Source organism: Varanus komodoensis, unplaced genomic scaffold (genome assembly GCF_004798865.1).
Source record: "Varanus komodoensis strain SLA01 unplaced genomic scaffold, ASM479886v1 scaffold10, whole genome shotgun sequence".
Classification (NCBI taxonomy): domain Eukaryota; kingdom Metazoa; phylum Chordata; class Lepidosauria; order Squamata; family Varanidae; genus Varanus; species Varanus komodoensis.
Genome location: NW_025335269.1, coordinates 24,418,162 through 24,446,158, shown reverse-complemented (window position 1 = coordinate 24,446,158; position 27,997 = coordinate 24,418,162). Strand labels below are relative to the sequence as shown.

At 40.6% G+C, this 27,997-nt stretch overlaps 1 protein-coding gene across 6 annotated transcripts in view; it reads left to right on the top strand.

Moving 5' to 3' along the window:
* The first annotated feature begins 723 nt into the window (after positions 1-723).
* TGFBR2 (transforming growth factor beta receptor 2) overlaps positions 724-27,997 on the top strand; it is a 65,170-nt gene continuing 37,896 nt past the window's right edge. For 2 of the 6 annotated variants that reach the window (XM_044417481.1, XM_044417492.1), the window contains exons 1-3: positions 724-1,112; positions 25,196-25,361; positions 26,664-26,854. In XM_044417481.1, the coding sequence (XP_044273416.1) occupies positions 1,037-1,112; positions 25,196-25,361; positions 26,664-26,854 (433 nt within the window). In that variant the 5' untranslated portion in view covers positions 724-1,036. Of the gene's footprint in view, positions 1,113-1,827; positions 1,885-2,665; positions 2,691-23,912; positions 23,978-25,195; positions 25,362-26,663; positions 26,855-27,997 lie in introns of those variants that run through there. The other 4 variants (XM_044417516.1, XM_044417500.1, XM_044417525.1 and 1 more) reach the window with 4 other exon arrangements.

Below are 27,997 nucleotides of genomic sequence, written 5' to 3'. Positions count from 1 at the left end.
GAGGCTGTGAAAAGCTGAAAAGCTTTGCTCCATCTGCTGTCCACTGCCTGACGGGCACCTTCTGAGCTTTCCACCAGGCCTTGGACAGGACACCCCTTCAAAGCATAGGATACCTTCAAGTAGGGGATGGTCCTCAGACAGCCCTATGGAACCTACATGGCCGGAGGGACATGGAAAGGGGAGGGCAGCGACTCACTTTGATGCGAGCCCAGTTGACTTTTTAACCCCAAGACATGGACACAGGGCGAGGCTCTTTTGACTCACTTCCACGGCCCCTATCTATCCACGTTACTGAACTACCGAGTGAGCAAGCCCTGAACACTCGTGTTGCGCACGTGAAAACGCGGCAACAATGCTCGACACGCGGCACTGCGCTCGCGTGCGCGTGAGTGCTGCGTCGTGGGGGCGGGAGAGCCAGAGGGGGAGGCGAGGCAAGCGCGCACGGCTGCAGCAAGCCACTTTCACAGACCGCGCTGCGGGCAGGCGCATGCAGCAGCCGCCGCCGCCGCCGCTTCCCGTGCGCTTGCTGGCAGCGTGCGAACAGGGCCCCTGCGGTGGCGGCGGCAGAGGCAGCAGCAGGGCGGGACTTGGCCTGAGGGGCCCCTGACTGACACACGGCATTGCGCGAAGAGGTTGCACGTCGCAGCCTCGCCAGAAAGTGGGGCGGGGGCAAAGAGGAGATGGGGAAGGAGGGCGGGCCAGAGAAGGAACTACTGCAAAAGTGAAGAAAGTCCTGCGCAGCTGTTTGCGAACTTTTAAGATTTCCTGTTTCCCCTGCAGGCAGGGCTGAGGCGGAGGGGAGTGAGTCACACACACACTCCCAGGAGCAGCCGAGGCGCAGCTGCGCTGGCTGCCTCCAGCGGGGCCTCTTGCCACACTTTCTCCTTCTCTCTTTCTCCGTCTCCTGGACTCCCAGTTGCCTCCGAGCCACTTTGCAGCCCCCCGCCCCGCCCACAAGCCCCAGAGAGGAGCCCCCGGGCCGTCTCTCCCTCCTTGCCCGTCCGCCGCCGCCTCAGCGTACCGAAAGGGACGTACGATGAGCTGGATTCCTAGGCACGTTTTGTTCTGGACTCTGCTGCACAGCACGGCGCACCCGCTGGTTCGGGGGACAGGTAAAAACCGCTCCTTTGCTATCGTGCCTGGGGAAAGTGGCTCTGTGTGTTTTCCGAAGAACTCTTTCTTTCCCCGTCGCCCCCCGGTACTTGCCAAGCCTGGAAACGGCACGCGTAAACTGCGCTCCAGAAGCAGGGCAGAAACTTTGGAGATGGCAACGCCGCCCCCGCCCCAAACTGTAAAAGGAAAAGAAATCCGATTTTTTCTTGTGGTTTTCTTCTCTCCCCTCTTTGAATGCTGGGGAGTAGTGCTGCCACCAATACAAATTTGAAACTAGCTGTGATCAACTTCGACATTTGCACGCCCCACGAAGGTGTCGTTCGGAAGTTTGAATCCTGGCCTTGGGTTATCTGTCAGTGAGTCCCTTCCTTGTCTTGACCCCGCGCCAGCTGTGCCACACCTGGCCTAGCATGAGATGCTCTTTTGGAAGTCAGTGCCTGTTTTGGAAGTCAGTGGCATGGCAGTAGATAGGCTGGGGATTCCATGCCCTATAATAGAGAAACTCTATCATCTCTTCATGTTTTCTGCTTTCTAAACCTCCCCAATCCCCCAGTAAATCCCAGTGTTGAAGCTCAAAGCTTGGACATGTAACACCATGATTCAGAACCTAAGAACACTTCCATTAGAAATCATAGATAAAAGGGTGCTGCATTGTTGCCTGTCATTAGCATGCTTTTTGGAAATGAATGCACATGGTATTGTTTTTCTTGACAGGGTAAGGTAGTTGCCCCTATTGTGTTTGGCAACAGGGATGCTGAAAGCAGTAGGCCGGTGAGTCCATTGTTAAAACTGTGATGCTCAACAGATGTAGATGCAAGCACAGTGAGCTGAAAACAGTAGTTTAGTGTTGCTGCGCAGTTTCAAGTTTTCTCCTTGTTTTGCTTTCTGATCTGGTTTTGAGTGGCTCTCTGAACTCATTTGATAAATTCAGTGCAAGAGCATTTCAAAGAGTGGACTGATGTGCAAAGTATTTTTAGTGCATGAAAATGTTTTGGTTGTGGGTACCAGTGCTGTGAAGTAGTGTCATAGGTAGAAGATTTATGCTCCCTTTCAGTTACTGCACAGTTTAACTGTTTTCACTATACAGGTTCAGGGGTTTTTTAAATATGGCTTATTGTACACATCTGCATGTATTGTATTGGACTTTAAGCACAAGTTGAAAAATAGGCCACTAACAGCATCTCAAGCGCCATTAAAACTTGCTGCCCTTTCTCCCTTGTTGCCTGCTATTCCTAAAACTTAAAATGCCATCCTATAGTCAAAGCTTTCCAGGACATATATCCATCCCACCCCCCCTTCAGATATCTCTCCAAAATCTGTTTGAAGCCTAAGAGCATCTAACTGCATTCATATTAATTTCTGGTCACCCTAAACTTTTCTTCACTTTTCCTGCCATCTTCCCACAGAAATTGTAAGCTCTGAGGGGCAGGGACTTGTCAACTTGCTTATGTTAATTCTCTAGAGTACCATGTTCATGCAAGTCGGAGCTTTTACTGGAAGCAAAAGTGACAAAACTGAAGCTGTCATACTTGGGGCACATCGTGAGAAGGCAAGACTCCCTGGAGAAGACAATAATGGTAGGGAAAGTTGAAAGCAAAAGAAGGAAAGGAAGACAAAATAAGAGATGGATTGAATGCATAAAGGAAGACACAACCTTGAATTTAGTAGAGCTGAGCAGGGCTGTCATAGATAGAACATTTTGGTGTGTTTTTTATTCATAGGGTTCTATAAGTCAGAGCTGGCTTGGCAGCATGCAGCAACAAGCCATGTTCATTGATGGTCCTTTATAAATATGGTACACCAGTACTTTTAGTAGAGCTACTTTCCTATGTAGATCTACTTAATGAGGAAACCCAGCCCTTAGTAGCATTCATATTTTAGTGATGAAGGCAAAATGCTGTTAATAAGAAACTAAAATGCAATGCTGGAAAAGAAATGAATATATTAAGATGACATATCTTAACATTCAGATAACTAGTTTTAGTGGAATTAAACAATAATCTGTAAGGTGTTGCTAAGTGTTTTTAGAAACACACTTAGCAACTTTTAACTGCTTTGTAGGTGAACACAAATTTGGCCTAGTGATTATAGCTTTATAATGTTTGTACCACTTAAATCTTGATCATGTAGGTTCCTATGTACTTGAGTACAATATTAGCCAATTCAGTCCATGTGCTTAACCCTTAAAAGTTATAACTAGCTGCAGATGATTGATAAGATAGCAAAAAAGATGTCTTTATGGAGTAAGTTGCCTATGTTGTCAAGTCTTTGCAAACAGTAGAAAAGAGGCAATTGAAGGCCAGATCAAAGGGATAATACGCTTCTGTCTGTCTGTCTGTCTGTCTGTCTGTCGGTATGCATTTTGGAAACTTTTCCAGTTCCCTTTAACATACCTCCAGGAAAGTTGTTGTAAGAAAGAAGAGCCTTTTGAGCAGGATTCAACCCAGGAGTGGCACTTTTTGTTTGGATTGTGCCAAATGTACCTTAGAGCTAGCATTTTTAAGTACGGTGACCTAATGATAATGATAATCTAACTTATCTTTGGCCCTAGAATTCATTTACCACAATATCTCTCTGACTGAATAAGTGACTTTTAATAGTTTTCAATATGACTTAAACATGTGAAGAGAACTTACTGTATCTTACATTTAAAGTAAATTATATCTGCAAAAATAAGACTTTTTAAGCGATTTTTGGAAAGGAACCAATCAATATTTTAGCTATTTTAAGAAGTATGTGTGCCACAACTGTTTTGCAGAATAGGTCTGAATGCTATCTATTAGAATTCTGTTATTTAATTATTATTTTATTATTGTTTATGTTTTAAAATATGCATACTTACCTATAGCTGTTAAGCTCGTACACTGATTTGACAAACTAATTAAAAAACTACATATTCGGTTATGAATGATCTTTAGACAATAAGATTTTACTTGAAATATTAAATAGACTGGGCCCAAAGAAAGATTGACTGGGTAAAACTCTCCTCATCAAATATTACTCCAAACTGCAGTGTTACAGCTTTGTAAGATAGTATGGCAGTTACAGATTCGTATACAAGGGAAATAGCGTGCTTTCCTATATATTCTGAAGTTTATGTGGAAGATCTTCAGTTTTGCCATATATCAATCCTGATTTATGTAAATTCAGATGGCGGGTAATTTGTTAACTGAATTAGAAAGCATTTTAAGATCACCTAAATGCAAACTGGATCTTCGCTAGAATATTTTGATGTCTCATAATTTACAACATGTTTTTCACTGTTTTGATTCTGGAATAACATCACCCAGCAACCCTTGTGTGTGTAAAGGACTTCTTTAAAAGAGCAAAAGCAACTAACAACAAGGCCGTGTGCGGTGTGAGATAGCCAACGAAACGCCGAGTGTGATTTGAGATAGCTGTGGTGGGTGGGACAGAATTTGGACATTGGTCAAATTCTGATCTGTTTGTGGGAATATGAATCATTCTTTTCTCCTATCATCCTTTTCCTCCCATAACTCCAAGTAGTAGGTCAGGCTTGGGATTGAGTTGCAGACCCAGTAAACCCTACTGGTGGCTATGCAAGGTGTTATTGCCAAATTCACCAGTTGCAGTAAATTTTCTGTAGAGACAAACTGTTTAATGGTTAGTTTAGCAATTTCATATCATGGTTTCTGATGCTGGTTTGTTTAAACTAACCACAGTTAATGTGAACCACTGTTCATGGTTTGGACAACATGGAAAGTTGTGGCTTAACTAAACAGAAGCTGAAATTTTCCAAACTTCTCTTCTTAGCTATGCGAGAGGTTAAAATATAATGAGTATCATTCTTGGTCACAGTAAAGTGAGGTTCAGCATGCTGTGCATATGTAGCCTTTGCCTTTAAACATACACTCAACAAATTGAATCTGTCAATTATGGAGTATGGAGGAATTTGGGGTTTTCCTGATGTTTGGGCCTTCAACTCCCATCCTCCCTCATCATTTGCCATGCTAGCTTGGGCAGATAGGAGTTGTAGGCCAAAAGACTAGAAGATGCCCACTTCTGGTTGATAAAAAGAGCATTTTTCAGAAACCCCTGAGTTCTTACCATTTCCTTTAACTAAAGAGATATTAGAAAGCTCTAATAACCATATTTAGATAGAAGATCAGCCAGAGTTACCCATTAGGAGCCAAACTATTTTTGGCAGGGAGGTAAGGGTGAGTTTTCCTGTATGTGGATAGTCTGTGTGGCATAAAGCCCATCTGCCTACTGTATCTTTCAAGTCATCACTTTTTCAAGCTATGTGGCTATAGAAAAGTGAGACCTTTCTGTAAATTGCTATTGTTATTTATTTGTATTTGTATTTGTATTTTATATTATATATTTATATATATTGCACTTTGAGCTGCCCTTTGAGCCTCCAGCTATGGGGTGGCATACAAATGCAATAAATAAATAAATTTAAAAGCACTGTGGCAAGGATGCAGTTTACCAATTAATGTGGTATGACACAAATAATTTAGCAGAATGGTTTTGGAATGTTGAGAAATTGACACTGACATTTTCAGGAAAAGGATTTATGTTCCTGACTTGTGTTTTGTGAACTGTGTTTATACATACCATCAGCTTCCTTTTTCTTCTTGGAATGTGTGGCATTTTTCCTCTTGGAATGTATGGCATTCCTCTTCATCTTGAAATGTACTGCATTTTAATTTGGAGAAATGAATTATGTCAGTTCTAAGTAAGTCTGCCTATGGCTGTAGAGCCAAATACACCTAATAGGGAGTAAGCCACACTAAGCACAGTGAAATTTCTAGGTAAAGATGCATAAGATTGTCCCACAAGTGCTGAACCATATTTCACTTTGACTGACTTTTAGTCAAACGGGATTCTTTTGGAAGCAACACAGCTGGCAACTTTTTCCTGGCTTTTATCCCTGGGTAGCCTCAGTGAGATTAGATAAAAACGAACCACAGTTTGCCTCCTATTAGTGTAAGACTACCAGAGCATTTGAGTAATCTATGGAATATCCAGTGTACACTTCTCTTTGTACTAACAAACGTGTGTGTGTGTGTGTGTGTGTGTGTGTGTGTGTGTTGGGCGGGGGGGGAGGGGATTGGCTGGAAGTAATGTGAAGAAGCTTACTGGTATGCATCCAATGCAAAATAAAATATGCTCTGTTTATTTCTTACGAAAAACTGGAGTTTACAGTTGGATGGACAGACAGGAGAATGTTGTGTTTGAAGCTTGGGTTTGGAACTGGGGGTTGAAGCTCTGTGGGTTAACTGCCCAGGTTGCTCCCTGGAGGATCTGCAATAGGAACACTTCTGTGTGCTCCCTTGTGTTCAGTTTCTATATTTGTAAGTGATCTTACAACAGAAATAATGTGCCTCCACACAAGGCTTATCTAAAGGAAACAGAATGCACTGGTACTACCTATGGAATGTCTTCCTGCTTGGAGTGTAAGGGCTATATGCCCTTTGCTAGGATGGCAAGAACCACCTGGCTCAAGGCACCTGAAAGTTTTCTTCATTCTTCCTTTGGTCTGATGCAGCATGACTTTCCATATGTTCTTAAAAGGCAGTAAAGAACATACAACAGACTGATCAACCTAAAATGTCTGAACACTGAAATGATAGCAATATCTGTACCAGACACACATTTGGAGAGACAGTGTTCCACAAAGGGGGAAACATAACAGAAAGGACTCTAGCTGTCACAGAGTGAAGGAAAGCCACCTCGAAAAGAGTGTCTCTCGCAATTCTTGGGCACACTGGTGTAGGGAGAAGTGTTCCTTCAGGTATTTGGATCACAAGCCATTTCGGGCTTTAAATGGAAGTACCAGCTCCTTGAATTGGGCCTAGAAGCAAATAAGTCACCAGTGCAGCTCCAGTCGCATTGGTATAATAGGAACCTATCTGGCCCCAAACATTGACTTTTAGCAGCTGTATTCTGCACAAGTTGAAGCATCCAGGTCATCTCTGAGGGCAGCTGCACTGAGAACATGTTACACTAGTCCAATTTGTAAGCCAGCAGAACATGAACAACTGGCACCCGATTACCCCAGCCATGAATATTTGTATGTGGCAAACTAGCCAGGAAGTTGGAAGAGCATTTTGAGCCACTCAGACTACTCGGGCCTCCGAACTACACACATGGTTTTTCCACACATGGTCTTTCAAGAAAAGTGTGGTCCTATCTAGAACAGGCATTTTCAAACATGAAAACCATCTTTCTACAAGGTTTCTGCTGTATTGAGATTCAGCTTGAGTTTATTGACCTCATCCAGCCTGTTACATGCTTCACTTTAGCCCTTGCACAGTCTTTCCAGATTCAGATTGCAAAGATACAGCTGCACCACTGCTGTGAACAGCATACATTACAGTGTGTTGTGGAGTGCTTCATTTTGGAAGGTGTGAGTGGATGTGATCCTCCATTTTATGCTTGGGTGTGATCAATTAAGACAATAAACCAAAGTAAAATGGAGGAATATTTCTACTGCTACATTTAGAGCAGTAATTAGAGCAGGTAGTACTGTATGCTAATGTAGATGAATAAAAGTCAGCCAGGAGAGACCCAAAAATGCTAGCAATTTCTGATCACCACTTCAGGAAGCACTAAGCATCTCTAAGAACCTATTCTCATGACATTTCTTGACATGACAAAGTTACCACAAGGTAATACTACTGAATCAGTTTAATGTGAATATTTCATTTGAATGCATGCTCACACCATGTTAATGGACTGTTTACCCATCAGCGTGAACCTGTGAGGCTCAGTGGTGTGATAATTAATCCATTCACAACACTTAAGTTGCAGTCAAAGGAAATTTTCACCACATTGAAATATTGGCTTAAAAGCACCTCCTGTTGGTTTTGCCATGTTAAAAAGTAATGTGAGGGCAGTAGCCCATAAATACTCAATTTTCAGACTTTATACAGATATGCTTTAGATATGATTTTCTTTAGAGAATCAGATATAATTCTCTTTTATTCATTCATTCGATTTATATCCTGCCTTTTTCCTACAAAGGGCTCAAGGCAGCTTACACCTCCTCCTTCATCTTCCATCTTATCCCCACAACAACAACCCTGTGGGGTAGGGTCTGTGACTGGCCCAAAGTCACCCGGTTGGCTCCATGGCTGAGCAGGGACTAGAACCCAGATCGTCTGAGTCCCAGTCCCATGCTCTTTAACCACTACACCACACTGGCTCTTTTAATCTGTATCATGTCACAAAGTCAGCTTGTTTGTCTGTGTACTGTTGAAAGAGTTCTTCCATAAAACTAGTTTGCTGTGTGTGTAAAGGATGAGGAAATCTTTTATCTATTTTTCCCTCTTCAAGACATGTAGCATAATTATTTTGATTGTAGAATAAATTGCAGCAGAGTGTTTCAAAATTGAATCAACAGCCTGAATTTACAATAAGAAAAAAGGGGTAAACTGACATTAAATATTTCTACAGAGAGCTTAGACTGGAGTATCACAACTATTTATTTATATAAAGTATTTTAACTCACTTCTTAGCCCAGAAAGTCTCCCAGAGTAGCTTACATTGAAACAGCAAAACAAGACTGTCTTTGCCTGCATGAGTGGGATGATGTGACTGGGCATCCCCCACCAGCAGGGAGCTGGACCTGAAGGCCTTCTTGGCTCCTGGCCCTACTATTTTATGAATCTGTGATTGCAATCTAAAGCGATACAATGCATGAGGAAAAGGAGATGGGGAGGGAAGAAGGAAAAATTGAATAAACTTTCAAGAAGGCCTCTCATTATTGCAGAAGAGGGCATAGACCATCTGCAGCAGGCCTTGATTCTTCCTTTGCCTACTCCTATCTCTTTTTTCACACAAGGCAGTTGATGTTAGTCTTGCTTGGTGAGGTGAGCAGTCCCGCTGAAGGCATGCCCTGATGTTCTTTGCCTGCTTCTGCTTCCCTTATTACTCTTCCTTTTCCCGGTGTTATTTTTTCTTTAAAGTTAATGAGGGAATCTTTGCCTCTTTTTAATGAAAGGTTCTACTGAAAAGGTATGTCATTCTAATGAAAATCAGTTTTTAAAATGTGCTTAGGCAGAATTACAAGTATAATGAATATGTATAATGAATGCATATGCTAAGGTTAGGTCTTAGGTTCCTATTTGATTGCAGGGTTTATATTTTGCTATAACATGGCAGTAACAAAATGCATTCATGCAGCTCTTTGCTCAGTTTTGTGATAGATGAAGATATCTCTTAAAGGATATCAGTGGTATTTTTTTTCAAAGTTACCTAGGAAAATATGGTGCACTGTAATAGTGCCTTTTGCAACTTGCCTAGTCATTTAAATATGTCTTAGATGGACAAAAATGGAGAGGTTTTCACTTAAAGTGTATTTTTTATAGTTGCCAAAACTAGTAATTTTACTTTCACCTATGAGACAGCTGTTAATTAGTACAGGGTAGCTAATTACACAGAGCAGACAGGGGAAATCTTCTTGTGGTCATATAACGTGCACAATGAAAAGTTAAAATCTGATGACAGCTTCCCAGGTACTTGTGACTTGATTTCTCACTACTTGCAGAGTAGCAGCCTAGGATTGTGCTTTGAATGCTCTCTGTCTAGCCAGCAGCATCATCTTGCACATGTCTTTGCACCAGAGGCTTAAAGGGCTCTATGCCACCCTGTACACTGTGGTCAGTCAGGTATGCCATGAATCACCAATTTTGTCATTCTGAAAGAAGTGAAGGGGTAAAGCAAAAACAAATGGAATCAAAAATGACAGCATGTTTTTTTCTGGAAGAAAGATTCCAGTTAAGATCTAGTACTAGTTAAGATCATCCCCCCCCCCCCTTACGTGGTGCTTTGAAGGTACTTGGAAGCCTGGGCAGAAAGAGCACACCGCAGGCTCACTCTCCTGCTTGAAATCCAATCCACAATTATGGCATGTTTCCAAGCTGTGCAGTGTGACACAGTGGAAGTGCCCTTAAAGTGCCGTATGAAAAGACAGAGCCCCCGACCCTCTCCTTGAGCTTAGAGCAGAATCATCCCTGCCCTTGCATTGTGCTTTGAACTGCGTCTCTGAATCACAGTATGCTTGCTGGGACAATCTCCACCTTCCTTTCCATTCCAAGCTGATTCCCTGGGGCTTGCACTAGACATGTGGCAAATTTTGGAGCACCAGAGATGCACAGCACCACTCTTGAGATCATAGCCTGCCATGTGCCCCTCTTTAAGGTGGAGCCTGTCATGTTTACAGCTGCAGGGCACACTTGCTACAGGCATTGGAAACTAAGCCGGTTTCTTTAAGCAACCCTTGTGTACCCTCGTAGGCCTTTTTGGTTCTCCTTGGTGAGAAATTGCTCTGCAAGTAATCTGCAATTTTGCTGTTGCTGTAGGATGCTCAGTGAGAACCTGGAGCTAGCTACCTGGAACCGTCCCAAAACACTACATTTAATTAATTTAGAATATAAACAGAAACAACTTGCAGGACTTCAGATGAAAAGTTAAACTTTCTGCATTTGGGATCAACTTAGTGTATGTCCAAAGCAAGCATTCCCCCAGGGAGAGAGACATTTTTTTTTTAAATTTCTCAGGTGTAATACCTTATAGCCCTCAAAACTTCTGAAGAATCCTTTTAGGGGGGTTGTTAGCAGCCTGAACATAACTGTTATTCTATAGTTTAAACTTGAGCTGCAGTTACAGCTAAGTAGTATATGCTTGGTTCTTTAAGGGAGGTGCTAGGCCTTTTTTGTATCAGAGTCTTGCCTGGTATAGGATACATACATGCATACAAAATGAGAGCCTTCATTGTTTTAGCACTAAAGCTTAAGGGGTTAGACTATAGCTAAAAAGAGGTGCACACTTCCATGACAAGAAAGTTTATATGGGTTGCATGCACAATTCGTAACATGCTGCTGACTGGAAGTTCCGTTGTTCCAGTTCATTCCCTCAAATTCTAATGCCTTTCTTTGACAGCCATATTTATTGTTAATATCAGCCTCCAGGAAGCTTTAATAACACTCTCCTTGGAGCACTTCCCTACCACACTGACATCAGCCAGGAGACAGATATCACATCTGTGATATTCCACTTTTATGCTTCTGGCAGATGCGTGTCTGATAAAACAAAACTGTTGCTCAACAAGCCACATTAAAAGGAAATAAAACTCAGCCATGCAGCACTACAGAATATATCAAAGCAAAGGGATTAGATCAGTGAGGACCATAGAAGACCCGTGCCTTTCCTTGTAACATATGGAAGGAATGAGGGAGGGGAAAAATATGTAAGCCCTATTGTGTTTCCAATTTAAGGGCTTGGGAAATTGATAAGAGTTTTCTGAGAGCCCAGAATGTTTTCCCCTAGAAATGTTATGGACAAACTTATTATTCATTGGCTGCCTTCGTACATCACTCTAAGCCATTAATTTTGCCTTAATTAATCAGAATGTGAATGAGCTACATGCTGGTTCATGCATTCCACTTTAATCTTTTCATTTAAACCCTGCCTTTCTGTGTGGAAAATGGCACCCAACAGGTGACTTTCAATCATAGACTGTATTAAACAACAGTTAAATAACAACTAGATTAAAACATTAATAAAACAAATACATTAAAAATACAATTCTAATAAGAAAACTGCTTGTAGTGCCACAGAATGGCTTACACATCAAATGTCTGAATTAAAACATTGTTGCATGGTGGCAAAGGGACTGCAGAAATGGAACTAGACTAGCTTTCCTTGGCAGCGAGATTTGCAGCCTGGGAGAGAAGTCCATCTCTCATCTGGCCACCAAAAACTGAAGCTGGCAGTGCTGAAAAGGGAAAAAGTTTAATGACATTTGGCATTTATTTATTGCTGTTGTGTATTTACAGTACTTAAGAACATAGGAGGGGGACCTAGACTGAGCTGGTCTGTTGAGTCCAGTGTAGGCAACACAGACTAGCAACGGCTTTCCATGGCTTCAGGAAGGAGCTTTTTGTGCCCTGCCTAGACAGGTCAGGGAATGAAGCTGGGACCTTCTGCACAGAAGGCCTGTGCTCTGCCACTGAGATACGGCCTTTCTCTGCTTTGCATACTGTATCTTCTCACAATCTGTACAGGAACAGAGTAAGAGGAATCCATATTTGCATCTCTGTATTTTGGTTGTGGTGAGGCTGAAAAAGAAGGGCTATTTATAGTTTTCCTGCAAGAGGCATTTAGTGTGCTCTTGTGATTCCTAATCCATGGGAGTTTGTGGGTGCTACACATGCTGTTGTCATTCTCCGGGGTCATTCTCATGTTTTCTGAGCATTTTTTGAAGGGGGAGAATAGGCTGTTAAAGGCTAGCTAGTATTCTATAAAGGGCCACAGATGGTTATGTATTTTCACAGTTCTTCTCACCCTCAGTGCTAAACCTCAGTGCTACCTTGTAGTTGCATAATATCCACAGGCATATGGACAAGCCTTTGAACAGTCTGTATACATATAACTCCTGTTCACCCAACCTATGGAACTCATGTAAAGTGCTATACAAATTGTAAGATGCTTAAAACCTTCAAATGATCATTCACAGATGATATAATACCCACCAAGTACAGTATCTCAAATATTGGTGTATTAAAAAGTTCTAATAGAAGAACAACTGAAGAAAAGAGAAAATAATATGTATCTAGGGTATTGGTGATTGCAGTAGCCTGAAAGACCCCATTTAACAGGGGGATGGGATGTTTTGCCACTTACTTGTAAAGTCTACAATATAATGGAGGATGGAACCTGCTTCAAGTGCAAGCAAAATATTTTGGTTTGGATAATTAATATCCTGGCATCATGTTTGAGATAGGACTGCTATGAATCTGAAAATGATCAGCCTTCCACCCTGCCCCAGATCTTCATAAGGAATCCTCTTAAAGTACTCCTGCTGAAGAACTAGAAGCAAAATAAGTTTTAATAGCATAAATATCAGGTTAAAAGTCAGAGAAGGAAAACAGGCTCCATACTTGAGAAGCAAGTGAAAAAAATTAAATTATGGGCAGGAGTGCTGTAGCTAATATTTGCATCTTAATTGCATATGAAGATATTTTTTTCCAAGCCTAGAGAGTTGGTGGGGAAAAATTTGTGCTGCTTCTGAAACCGATACTTTCAAATGCAAATCAGGCTGGTTTTCCAAACTCTGGGCAAAAGAAGAAAAGTTATTGAACATATGTTTTAATGGAAAGCCTCTACTTGAATAAATGGCAATACTTTTAAGTATAAATAACCATCTGTGCTGAGATCAAGCTAGATTTAAATATTGCAGCTGAAAACTAATGCAGCCATAACATGATTACAGAAGAAATAAAATATCCCTATTCCCTGACAGGGGCAGCTGAGAGTAAAATTGCCCTGCCTCAGCAAGGACCTACACATCTGGAACCCAGGTTTTCCAGAGATTATCTAAGTTTTAAGCAGTGTGCATGTGTGAGTTTGATGTTTAATTATAACTTTCACCCATAAAGCACTCTTGTAGAATCAAGAGTGGGGTGGCCCAGATGTGAGGCATTTGCTACATCCTTCCCATAGAAAACAAAGTATGAAAACAAAATGCCAGCTTGATTTCCAGATAAGCACATCTGGGCTACTGGGGGTTTCTCGTTTTAGTTTTAGGGTTGTTGTTGTTTTTTCCCTGTGTGACAACCATGAACTCTTGGGAGGGAGGTCGCTTGGAAAAGAAAGGTCATACCTGATTCAGATAAGCATTCACTCTTTGAAATGTGAAGACTTGGTGTTAGTTGTCCAAGGAGGAATTATCCAAGAAATATAATTCAAAGGAAGTTGTGTCCCATTCAGGAGCTGTGTTTGGTTTGGTTTCCTCCCTCTGTCAGTTGGATGGGAGCAAGGAGGGAGCATTCATTGCTTGCTTGCTTGCTTGCTTGCTTTTCTAACCTGTCCACCACTAGCATCTCGGTACGGCTTTTACTGTCATCGTGAAAACTTGAGGTGATTATAGGTAGAATCTAGCCATGACATCAGCTCTTCCTCAAAACTTTTTCTTGAAGTTGTGGGGTGAGAGTGATACAATATATTCAGGTTTCCAGATGATGTAATTGGAGTTTGTGATATTTGCTTACTGTGATGATATTTGCATCTGGTGCATTGCTTTAACTGTAGAAAAAAAATGCTATATTTGGCAGGTCATATTGGATAACCTCAGTATCACCTGCTGGACTTCACAAAATCTATTCCATTGCATTAGGACCTTCTAGCCACTGGCGTCCAATTCTGATCTGTTCATCTTTGACAATCAAGCATGTTCTGCAAAGAAAACGTTGCTAGAGGCAAAGACTGATGCATTTTCTTAAATGTGCCTCTTCATGCTGCCATTGAAACAATGTGTACTATGATGCAAGATATTGTGCAGGCACATACCCTCTAGATGTGTTTATTAACGTATCTTCTCCCTGCTTTGGATTGGCTGCAGATACTTAAGCCTGAATGCAGTATGAGACTTTTCAGTGTCTAAAATGGGTCTCCATGTTGAGAACTGGGCCTTAAAGTCCATACTTGGAGAATGAAGTTTATTATGATAAATATTTGAAAAAGGTCATGGGTCACTTGGCTATTTCCAAATGTCATTGTTGGCATAAGATGCAGTGATTCACTACAGGGAGCAGGTAAGCTTTTGGCCTATGATACCTCAAACCTGAACCTGTATCCCTCGACCCTGGATCCTTGAATGTCTGTTGGTGCCAATGGAATATTTCTCAGCTTTTCATGGAGGTGGCGATTTTCAAGGGGGGTTGCAACTGGGAAGCAAAGGGTTAATGCTCCTTCTCCACATCCTCCTCCCCCAGGATACCTAAGCAATTAAGCTTAGGAGGAAAATCCAATGGAAGGTTTTTTTCCCCCCTGAGCAGGACTGGTGTGTTTTTTTTGTGGGGGGGGGGGGGGGGGCATGGGATTGCCAGGGAAACTGCAATTGGGGACAAAGGCTTAAACCTTCCTTTCCTGCACGCTCTGCTGCCCCCTCCCATCTCTCCCCTTTGTGGCTAAAGCTGGTGTGGTGTGGTGGTTCAATTGGTGGATTGGGGACCTGGGAGATTGGGGTTCTAGTTCCCACTTGGCCATGAAGCTCACTGGAGCAATTTGAATTAAAAGTGTCCCCTGCTTAAAGGCAAAGTTGAGGGCTGCTTTAATACTTTTCTTTGGGTTGAGACTATGGACTGCAAGCTGTTTATTCAGATTTGATCAGATTGCTTAGAGGGTTCTCATTTAAGCATCAGGAAAAGAAAGTTTCTGATGTGACCAATGAGGCATAAAATAGGTTTGCTGATAACCAGACATATGGTAGATAAAGTGCTATTTCCACCTTTTCTCATGAAATCTGATACACTATAGTATTATATGTATAACTCTTTAGGGAACACTAAGGCTCCAAAGTAAAAGTATTTTGTGAAATCTTTTTCTAACAAACATCATGTAATAATACTTTTTTCATTATTTTCAACATTTATCATGGAACAAATCTTAGGTTTTCAAAAACTCTCTTACACTGTCAAAAATGTGCCAAACACAAGACATCCATTTTTAATAAAAAATATATTCTAATAGCTGTTTAACCCTAGGATTAAGTTGTATGTTTAACTTCACAAACGAAAGAATGGTGTGTGTGTGTGTTTGAAGGTAACTGGCAGAGAAAATGCCTTCATTTTTTAATCTCTGTCTTTATTCCACATACCATTTTACAAGGTCATACACAAATAATGCTTTAAAAGAGAAAAGAGGCGTATTTAATCAGCATACCTGTTATGAACAGCATGCATTAAAATGTGCTGACTGTGGTTGGAATTTTACTTTTACAGGTCTTCTCATTTAGATACTCTTTTTAAGAAATACACCATCCTTTGAAACAAACTTATTCTACCCCACAAAGTACATCTTGAATATGCATTTGTAAGGCTGCAGTACTATACACATTTACCTAGGAATCCTGTTGAATTCACAGCAGGGTACCTCTGAGTAGATATGCATGTATAGGATTGCATTGTAAATTGACTCACAGGAAAAGAGAGCCCTTAAGTCAACATTCCCACCTTGCAAAGCTGCAGGGCAAAATATATTCTGGAGTAATTTCCATTGAATGCTGTGGTTTTTCCTTCTGAGCAGACATGCATAGAATTGTGCTGCAGAACAAGTGCATATGTTTCTATTTCAGGGTGAAATACAAATGGCAAAGTTCCCAGGTTCTGACCCTGGCTTCATGAATTGTGTCATGCAAATATAAGTTAACCACCCTAAGCATTTATCTGGCTAATTTGTGTGTGTGTGAGAGTGTTTGCTTGTTTTTACAAACAGTCGCTGTAGCTGTTACCTGTTGGGTTTTTTAGGACTAGTCTGGGTTCACATGTTATGCCGAACAACCTATGAAGAAGCCAGTCATGAGAGACACAGTAAAATGGAAAAAGACAGCATGACAACCCATTAACTGCTTTGAACCATCACTATAGGTGGGCTGTGTCATGTGTCAGCAGTCACTTTGAAAATTCAATCCCCAACAGGGAATTGCTTTGATTTTTTTATGTCAAAGGAACCCAGGTGGTATGGCTCATTTGAGGAGAAAACAACCCATAAATAACCCTATAACAAGGCATGGTTTATAGTTTAAATAAGCCATGGTGGGCTGCAGTGATTGTGCAAATCAGTTCATAACCAGTGAGTTGTCTTTATGTCCAAACAATCCCTATATTTACAGTACAGCTTTCTTAACAGTGATAGCTGTTAAAATGTATTTTGGCCAGAACTATAAGTCATACGCATTTTATGACCTTTTATTTTTAAAGAAAAAAATGCTCCTGCAGGAAATGAAGCATAAAGATGGTTGCAACAAAAACCAACAAAGGACAGGAAATTCAAATTTAAGGCTGATGTCTCATCTTCAGTAGGTCTTGCTTGAGTTTTGAGTGAAGCAGAAACAACAAACCTTTCTTTTTTTAATTTCATTGTATATTCTTTGCTAAATACCCCTTAAGACTAATTCCTGTACAGTATTTGCAAAAGATAACACATGAATGTTCTGATGTGTTTCTTCCCTTGTATTTTAAATAAATAAATACCCTCTTCTATCCACATCTTCTGTGTATATTTTATTTTGTTCAAAAATATGAAAATCATGTATGGGTTTTATGTGTTCTTTATATTTAGTAGTTTGGAAAACACGATATACTTGCAATTGTAAACATATTCAAAGTGCAACTGAAGGAGATGAAATGAAATCACAGCTAAGGGGAATAACTTCGTGGACCCAGTGCAAGGGTCACCGGCTATCTGCTTTATTCCAGCCACTGGATTCCCTTAAAGTGCTGTGGTGTACATTATTTATACATCTGAGGAAGCCTCTGGTTGCCTCACTCTGTCAACTGCATTGTTGGTGCTGCAAATTGGAATCTTTGGAATATTACAGTAAATGAGTCAAGTTAGCTTTATGTTGTGTTAAGCTTGCAATCCTGTACTCAGCATGGTGGGACTTCTAAAATGATGTGCTTAAGATTGTACTGCCAGTTATTGATTTAACTATTAGTTTTGTTTATCATCACAATTATTGTTAAACTTAATATTACTTTGGCAATGGTCAACATTCAACAAGTCCTTCTACTTGTTCAGCTTTTAATGTTCTGTTTTCTTAAATAATGGCTACCCATTCCTCAGTGAAAGATACTTCTACATTTATTTATTTATTATTTAAAATATTTATACCTGGTCCTGTAGGCAAAAACATCTCAGGACGGCTTACAGAAATCAAAACAACAATTAACAATGATTAAGAATATAGTAAAACCTACAATACACTATCTTATCTTATCACACATACATTTGGAGCAAAGCCATGATGCTGGCTTCTCTATTTCCATCCAGACACTGAAGAATAAAATCATTAAATGAGCAAACTATTTCACCATCATAAATATATGGACATACCTGTCTGTGATAATATAAAATTAACTTCCTTAACACACAACAACATACGGAAGCTAACTGCTTATATCCATCGGAAGCTAACTGCTTATACCCATATTAATCCTACCTTGGGTTTATTTCTCAATGAAAAGTGGGCAATAAATTGTATAAATAAATAAAATGTCCATCTAAAATGAGCCCCTTATATTGTCTGGCAAAGTACTGAAGCCTTGGGGCCCAGTTACTTTTGATAGGCAATATATTTTAAAACAAGTGAGCAGACCCAGCTTCACTTCCGTGGATGGGAATAGCCCTTAATTTAATACAGAGAAGCATTTAAACACAAATGCACAATTATCGGAGCTCCCTACCCTCGCATGCCTAGGCATCCTGCCAAGGAGCACCCCATATCTGCAGGGGGAGGGTCTAGCTGTTACATTCCCCTTAGCAGGGGCTGCCCACAGTAAGGGTAGGAAGTAGCCAAAAACACTGTTCCTCAGGCTACAGTTCCTTGGCTTTAAATTGTGCTGAGTTCAAAGATATGCCTTATTTCAGGAGGTCTGCCACCTAGTGACTGAAGATGGTACAACATGCTGAAAGCACAGTGACGTATTTAAATTAAAATAGTTGTTTCTGACTTAGGGTGACCGTATGAATGAAGGATCTCCAAAAAGCCCTATCCTATCCTTGACACCCCTGCTTAGCTGTTCTAAATTCCAGGCTGTTCTAAATTCCTTTATGGAGTTAATTCATCTCTTATCTACTCTTCCTTTTCTTCTTCGGTCTTTGACTTTCCCTAGCAGGATTGTCTTCTCAAGGAAGTTTTGATTTCTCATAATGTAAAATTAATGCATTTTAAAAACTAAATGATGCTGAGGTGCATGCTTCTAGGATCCTTCAGTATCCATGTCAAATATCAAATATGTAGGTTTCATGGCCTTGGTACTATGGGCTTGCTGACAGAAAAACCCACATCCTATTTTATAATTATAAATGGATACTGAAGTCATCACCACACAGAAAGTCACACACTGTTGAAGAGAACCTACACTTCCTAATGATTATCATTTGCTAAGTAAACCCTTGGCAACGCTTCTCCAGTTGATCTGAATTAGAGAGAGATAGTTTTAGTGTGTTGCTGATAACTCAGATAGATACATAAAAATAACATTTGGATACATCCATTTAACTGTTTTTTTTATGCGTGAGGTTGGCAAATGTGAAATGTAAATATGGCATTGCGATGATGATGATGATGATGATGATGATAGTAAGAATAATAATTTGTCTGTCTGTGTTCAGAAATGTGTAAGTTGCTAAAAGAGAGAAATTACAGAGCAAGCCTTTGAAATGTCACTGCTATGATAGGGACACTTGTAGCTTCCAGGGAAAGGGAACAAAGGAGTAAATGTGCCAGTTTCCAAAGAGATAATTTATCTTCCCTGTGGGTATTGTGATTTTTGTTGTTGCTTGAAGTTTTTTTTTCCTTTTGCACCTTTTTTTCCTTCCACTATTAAAAATAAAGAAATATATCTGTCCCTTAAAAAGCATAGCTAGCATTCTTCTAGATGTTTATGATACTTTTACTTGTTCTGTGTTTAATTACTTACTGTTGCACAGTACAACCTTATTATGCTCAGCCATCTCAATTTGAATAGAAATAATACTTATCTTTGTCATCTCACCAGAGCACCAAAAGAAAGGAATATTACTGCTATTATTATTAAGTTTAATTTAATATAACCAAAGACTTCTGGGCAGTTAACAATAGTACATAAAAGTATAATATTAAATACAAATAACAATAAAGCACCATAAAATTACATTACAAAAATTAAAAACCCAATCTAAAAATGTACAATAGCTAACACAAATTAAAGTGCAAGACTTGTTAATAATACCCCAATATAATATTATACTAATTGATAGGAGAAACAGATGTGCATGCCATCAGCATATTGATGGCAGCAAACTCCAGAAGATTTCACTCAATAGATTTCTGTAACATGGAGGACAAGACTAACCTCTGAGGAACCTCATGCTGAAGATTGCAAAGGGTCAAGCAATATGTCCCAAGCACCACCTTCTGGAACTGGCTGTCAGAGTAGGAACAAAACCACTGCAGTGCAGTACACCCTGCTCCCAACATAGCCAGCTGCCCCAGAAAGATACCATAGTTGTATTGCAAGCCATCAAGAGGTCACACTCTCCCTGTTTCTCTCCTGACATAAGTCATCATACAGGATGACCAAAACTAATTCCATGCCAGAACACAGCCAAAATCCCAACCGAAATGTATCCAGGTCAGCAGTCAAATCCAAGAGTGTCTGCAGCTGGTTGGCCATCACCCATTCAAGAGCCTTGTCCAGAAAGAGGATATTTGCCACTGGTCTATTGTGATATTCTGGGCCTGGAGAGGATTTCTTCGAAAGTGGATTCCCCACTGCCTGTTTCAGGTGGCATGGACTACTCCCTCTCATACGAGCTGATCCAGCCAGCTGTTCGCTCCTTGCTAACTGTGATTAGCCAAAAGGGACAAGGATTCAGTATGGACATTATTGTACAACCTGCCCAAGTACCTTGTCAACATACTTGGAATGTATCAACTGGATTTCATCCAAGAAATTTTGATCAGGCTGTGCTGTGGGTATCTTGTCTAATCCATTTGTGATAACTTTGGAGTCTAGGTCCTGGTGGATGCAAGAATTTTTCCTAGAAGTGCCTAGCAAATATATTGCAGGTCTTTCCCTCCACCACACCCACCACAAATATGTGAAATTTTGCATGCAAGCAGCATTTCAGATCAAAAGACTTCTGATATTCTTCCTCCACAAGAGTGGAATTGCTATGATTCATAAGAAATACATAGGCAGAACTTGTGCATCAGAACTGAAATCTTGCACTAACCAGGAGAGATCAAGAAGCAGCTTCTGACAGACCTCAAGGGTCTTACTGATGGAACTTCTGAGAGAGCATGTGTGGATTTTCACTTGTAAGATAATGTATTTATGTATGCATGCTTCCATCAAAATAGTAATTCTAAATATGCTGTTTTGTGCAGTTGATCTCTGGGTCAAACTGGACATTATCTCCATGCCCAGCCTTGGGTAATACCATAGTGGCTGTTCGTAGGATACAATTGGAGGGTAGGGCTAAGCATCTTTTTTCTCCCTGCAAATACGACAATGTTTTTTCACTGCAAGGCCAGAGGAACACTGACAGCTGCCAATTCCCCTCTTGTCAAGAGGGCTGTCTAGCTTTGCCTGAAGAAACTTTGAGTTGAGGAGACAGAAAGCCTGCCACTCATCAGCTGCAAAGTGGCTGGGTCAAGGAAGCAACTGGCCAATTGGCTATGGCAGTGGGAGAGTCCAGGAGGCAAAGAGCAACAGAACAGGTTAGCTGCAGTGCAGAGATGCTGAAGACGGAGGGGCAATTGAATATGAGAGAGAGGGAGCGAGCCAACGGGCAACCTACACCAGAGCAGAAAGGCCTATCCTAATCCAAGCACCAGATTAACCTTTCAGAATTTGTATGCCTGGTGACTTGGTAACCAGCTGAGGAGGTACATGGAGAGGATGATCAGAAGATGCCCCCAAGAATTGCTAGCCAGGAATTGCCAGCGTCCCTGTTTGACCAGGGAGGGGCAGGACAGAGGCCAAGAATGGGGCCTCCAAGTGGTGCTTCCTGATGGTGCCTAGAGCCAAAGTGGCCCCGACTTACAGAATAATGAATACCCCTGTGCTGGGCCCTGTATTATCTGTGGAATTTAACTATTAATTTGCCTCCTAAAGTCTCGCTTCTTGCTCACTGTGACCCTTTTTGCCTTGGTCAGCCTGAATACTTTTTCCATGATGATGGAGACCATAAGGACTTTAATAATTACTTAAGAGGAAATTCTTTTTTCCAGTAACCATTCCAGAGTAAAATAAAATAAAATAAATGCTTACTGCTGCCTGAGTCATTACACCGAAAACTCCTGTCAAATTATACTCTTGCACCATTACGCAAACTTATATTCAGTGGTAGTAAGCTATTTCCTCTGTTTATTTAAAACTGATTGAACTTGCCTACTTCTATGAGTTTCCAGCAAAGCTTTGCACATACGGGACAACAATTTATTCTCTTTGGCAGTGCTTCTCAAACTTTTTGAACTTCAGTCCCCCACCTGTTCTCCTTAGGGTAAAGTATAGACCCACTATCTAAAGTGTAGTGTGAGTGATTTGAACCTAGATTCACTCCCATGATGCTCAGACATTCAGTAAATTCTGAAGTATATGTTCACACCACTTCCATCACACTTTAGAGGGCAGGTCTGTCTTCACCGGTAGGGCCAAACTACATGTTCTTCTAATTGCCCATAGCAGTGCTTTGTGTGATTGGTTTATTTGCTTTAGAGTAAATAAAGTACAGCTCTAATTTGAACTGGAATGACTCTGATCTGGGAGGAATATTTAAGTCTCTCACTGCCACCAACTGTTTTCATCTTGAAATTCTTCATTCCCTTGTGGCAGGGAGGATAAAAAAGAAAAAGAAAAAAAACACCTCAGTTGATGTTCACAGTCAAATTTGACCCTTAAATGTTTATGCTGCAATAAATTCTTGCTTTGGTTTATGCCTCAATAAATTCTTGTTTAACACGGTGTCACAGTACTCCTTTGTTATTCACGAAAAAAATATGAGACTGGGTGAACGAAAATGTTACTTGTGGGAGGGGAGTCACTTTACGGAGACAGGTAGCCTCTTCCATTATTGCTATCTGAATAAACCAAAATAGTGCATGTAATGGTGTCATATGATATTGTAGTTGGTTCTCAGGAGACAGATTAATGGTCAGTAGCCAGTTCTGGAAGCCTAGTAAATGCTTGGTACCATTTGATAACTCTCCTAGAAGAAAGACTAGCTTATTAGATTTCTTACAAAATTCAGTAGCAGCAGACTGATAATAGTGCCAGGCCTATGCTGATAAATACTTTTCTTGCTTCCAGCTTGCTGGGAAAGCAATATGGCATTTGCTAAGAGAATTATTTGAAGATTGGCTCCTGAAATATTGTCTAATTGACTCTCAGTCAAAAAAGTTTGGAATTGCTTTACTTATAGAAGATAATTTGCTACCTGTGACTGAAGCTTGATACGGAGAAGAATTACTGAATTTCTAAAAGTTTGACCAAAGTTAGTAGGAAGGCTGTGCCAAATTGATACCAGCCATTCTTGGCTACCACCTCTAAATTAGCTACTTTGTTTCTGTCACATTTTAGGCTTGAGCTGAAATTTAGAGACTCCAAGAGGCCATCCCATAAAGCTCTGATCTGAGGTGCTTTGGGAAATTCAACATGGCTGCTGGAGTTTTTTTTTTTTTTAATGCCTACTTTCCTGTTTGCTGGGAGCTGTCATTATAGGCAGTTGAATATCTACAGAAACATGCATACACAATTACAGAGTCAAGAGGTCATTCATCCAGCAGCTTATTTACTCAAGAAATACAGGGCTTAAATACCCTTCAGAAGAGGCTGTGATTGGAATAGGTTTGTCCAGAAAAATACAGACTCCCTATGTGCTATTATATGCTACCCTGTATATGTGTGTGTGCACATTTTCTTTGGGCCACATAAAATCCAAAAATGTTTAAAAGCAGAACCAAAGGTTTGGTGGGCAACTGGAAATTAACAATAGAGTCCTATGCATGTTTAATTAAAATATGGTAGTATTCTTTTAACTCTTTTATGTTGTTTTATTGTGTGAGCCGTCTAGGGAGGCTGTTCTGACAGTTATAGGTGGCATATAAATATGAGAATAAATAAAAAATAAGTAAAAATATGACCCATCAGTTGCCATGAGACTGTGGAGAAATGCCCCTTTGTTAGGTAATGTTTACTTTTTTTGCCTTTGTGAGGCTACAATTTATCTGATAGGTCTCAGGTCTTTGTTTTTCTCAAAGGTCTGTGTAATGGCTGCTTGTGATGTGCTGGAGAGGGCAAGAGAAGCAATCACTTTAAATATTGTTAGATGGAGCCTGTATCAGGTACATAACTTTGGCTCTGGGTATTCTAGGAGGGTGGAAAAGAGTGGCTGGGGAAGAACAATTAAGGAGCTGACAATTGGTAGTTAGGTTGGTCAGGTAGGCTGTGAGCAATGAGAGAGGAAGTCTGCTGGTTGGTCTGTGGTGTTCTAGAAGGACTAGGAGAATACTAAGAAAGTGAATAGCCAAGATATTAAGTTATTCTTTCACTAAGGGGATAGTCAAGCATGGCTATTAAAGATAGGAAGTAGGTGGCTATATGGTGGCAGGAGCCAAGAGAAGGTTATACAAACAGAGTGATAAAACCCCAGATAATCTGTCCTACCAGCTGAAAATACAGGAGGAGGAGCTTTGGTTGCAGAGGAAGACTTGTGCTCCAAATCTAGAGCTGATTGCAAATGTATTTTGCTGGGGTGGAGGCTTAGAGAATTTTGCCTGAAATAAAAGATGTATTTAGAGGGTTATAGCAGCAGTTTGTCTCCAGTGTAGATTCCCATTTCATGCTTAAGCCTCTTCTACCAGATAGTAGAAGGTTTTAAAATAGTCTAGCAGAAGATGGAGATGGAGAGATGGATTGACTCCGTAAAGGAAGCCACAGCCTTGAATTTAGAACAGCTAAACAGGGTTGTCATGGATAAAACATTTTGGAGGGCTTTCATTCATAGGGTCGCCATAAGTTGGGAGACAGCTTGATGGCCCATAATGACAACAGCAGCAACAGAATTGTGGCAACAGAAAAGGATCAGCTTGTGGAACTCTGAATTACACTGAAGAGAGAGTGTCTTAGGCCCCGAAATATAAATAAGAAACTCCTTCATTGCCCAGTGAAGGAGCAGTTTGCCCATACATGGTAGCAATGCTGGGAAGTGGGCATTCCCTATAGAGGCTTACTCTCAGAGTAAATGTGCAAAAGATCAGCAATATGATTAGGAGGGGGGAAAGGAGTAGGGATTCAAGTGAACCATTGCTCTGTTGGGTCAATTTCATAGTCTTTTTATTAAAAAAAAATGGGGGGTGTTGAACCACTTTTTTTTTCAGTCCCAAAGGCCAGGAATCATGGTAGTTAAAACTATGAAAGGCAGCACACTGGGGAAACCTGATGCAAGTGGGAGTGGGGATTACTTGAGTAGAACTTGCTTCTGCACAATATGTACATATACAGGATGGACATGCATGTTGATATGCTTTGCTTATCAATGCATCATTTCTTTCCATTTACAGCTGAAGATCACTTATCTGGAATGTTGGAAGGTAAAATCAAAATCCGGGCACTTTGCAAATTTTGTGATGTTAAATCAACAAGCTGTAGAAATAAAGGACATTGCAACAGTCACTGCAACATTACTTCTATCTGTGTTGACAACAATGAAGTGTGTGCAGCTGTTTGGTAAGTTTCTTCCAACTACAATTGGTTCATACTGAATCTTTAAGTATATTTTAGTGAAAAAGACATTTCAGAGCTTTGAGACTTGCTTGCCCCAGGCATTCTGATAATAGTGCAAGGTTGTTGTCATTGTTTTTAAAAGGTAGGGTTTGAAAATGTTGTGCTGTTTAAATTCCTGTGCTTTCTGAAACCTGCTGTGGCCATGCCATATGACTGCAGCAACCCATAATAGTATTAGATTGGAAAGAGATTTGAGATTCCAGGATATGGATTACTGAAAAAGAAAAGCTTCATTTCCAGTCCATTTTAAATAATGCAGTAGTTAGGCACATATAATCCCTAATCTCATATTGCATAGTAGCAATTACTTTGTAATTTTAAAAAATGATACCAGTCCACAGATCCTATATTCACCTGAGGTTAGGTAAAACCATATGTGTAACTGCTAAAGTGAGATGCCTGAATCTGAGAATGTTAATCCTTTCTAGGAAGGCACAGAAGCCTTAGTTGAACTTCTGAAGAGCCACGATAATGTCTTAAAAGCTAAATTTATTTTAGTGGGTCACATGTTGTGCACATTTGACTTCCTTGATAATTGGGGTTTATCCTTATGCTTATTCTTATTTATCTCCCCCTATTCACCCACAGTGGTTCTTGAAGTGTTCTACTAGTACTAAAACTCTTGCAGACAAATCATCTCCCCCATATGCCAGTTTCATATCGTTTAGTCCTTAGTGGTGCCACTAGTTATTCTAGCATAAATTACAGAAAAATTGGAGTTAAGATACAGCAGGAGCTCATATTCATGGGGAGTAGTTTCCAGTCCCCCCTCCAGCAGATGCTAAAACCACAGATAGAAAAAAAAACACTACACAGGACTCCCCACAAACGTGAAAACCTGCAAACATTTCTAGGGAAAGCCACAAATATCTCTAGAGTATTTGCACACACTGAGAGACAAAACATGTGAGTGAGGCTGGCTAGTACTGAGAGAAAGAGCATGGCATTTCCAAGCAGTGTGTGTAGTTCCTTAGAGGTATTCACAATTTTCCACCTTTGTGGGTGTCCTGTGCCCCTAACCCCTGCAAATGGAGAAGGCAACCTCAGTTAAGTGAAACTGTGATAACTTAGGCGGTGGATATGGGTGGAGTCCTGCTGTATTTTAGAGATTTTGATGAAAAGAGCTAGTTTTACTTTGTATTCATTTATTTATTCTCTCTCTCTCTGATGCATGCATGCATGCACGCACACTCACACTATCTTACTTCTTAAGTTTATTCGTCTCTAAATTATCTATTTTTTTAGGAGAAAGAATGATGAAAACATAACTTTAGAAACTGTATGTCATGATCCTGCACTAGAGCTCCATGGGCACAAATTGGATGATTTTAAGTCAGATAAATGTTACATGAAAGAGAAGAAGGGAGATGGTGGATTGCTGTTTATGTGTTCCTGCAGTGAGGAAGAATGCAATGACAAACTTATTTTTTCAGAGGGTAAGTTTGTGTTGAGTTTTCATTTGTACATGTGTTCCCGTTTCATGTTTTTTTCCCCTTTCCCTTTGCACTGTGGCTGTCAGGAAAAAACACGGTTTTGTTCTTTAGGATTTCCTCTGATTTAGGATTTCCTGTTTTGAAAAATTCTGACCTTGGTTTGTCAGAAGGAAAAAGGCCAAAAATGTTCCAGTGGCAACTGCATCAAGAAGTCTTTTGTGTCATTTTCAAGTTCTGTAACTAACCTTACTATAATGAGGTGGTTTAATGTTATCTTTCATCAGGAGCAGCCTAACATGATCTGTACGAGAAGATGGGTGGTTCAGTCATATTCTTCATGGTCCTTCTGATGGGCTAAATGAGTGGGTGGTGAAGTTGTACTGCTGAATGCAAGTGAAGCTGGCAGGTGGGAGGCAGAGGAGAGGATGTATTGCAGGAGATTCCAGGGACAACAGATTACTAACAGATAGGCTGAAAAAAATGTTTTATTGCAAGATCTTGGATAATGTAGGACAGTAGCCTAGACTGCATTTAAATAGGTACATTTTCCATGCTATTTTCAGAATTCTAACTACTCCTACAGTTGATTACTAAAACTGTTTTGAAATCATTTTCATACCCTTGGAAATCTTATTACAAAAACTGTCAAATTACATTGGTGGTTGGATTAATACCAAATGGTACCATCCAAGACCTTCATTCTACCTAACCTAACTGCCTTACCATGCCCTCTAGCAAAGAGAATTGGCTGTGTCAGTAAGCATGTCACCGAGGACTAAGGGTTGTTTTAGTAGAGGCAGCTATGACCACCTGGTGGTAGTGGTGGGAAAACCAGGTACTATGTTACCTGGATTGCAAGCCTCACTCTTCTCTCATGGTGCAGGCTACAGCCTGTGCTATTTTTATTTATTTGTTTGTTTGTTTAAAGCTTTTATAGACCATCCCATTACTAGCCTCTTGGGACAGGTTACACCTATCACAGGTGGCATCACACAAGTGTTCTGGTAGGCAGTCCTTAGTACATGGGACAGCAAGGGAGAAAGGCTGGAGTTATATGGACCATGCTGGATCAGACCAAGGGTCCATCTAGTCCAGTATTACATTCACACAGTTGTCAACCAGCTGCCTCTGGGAAATGCACAAGTA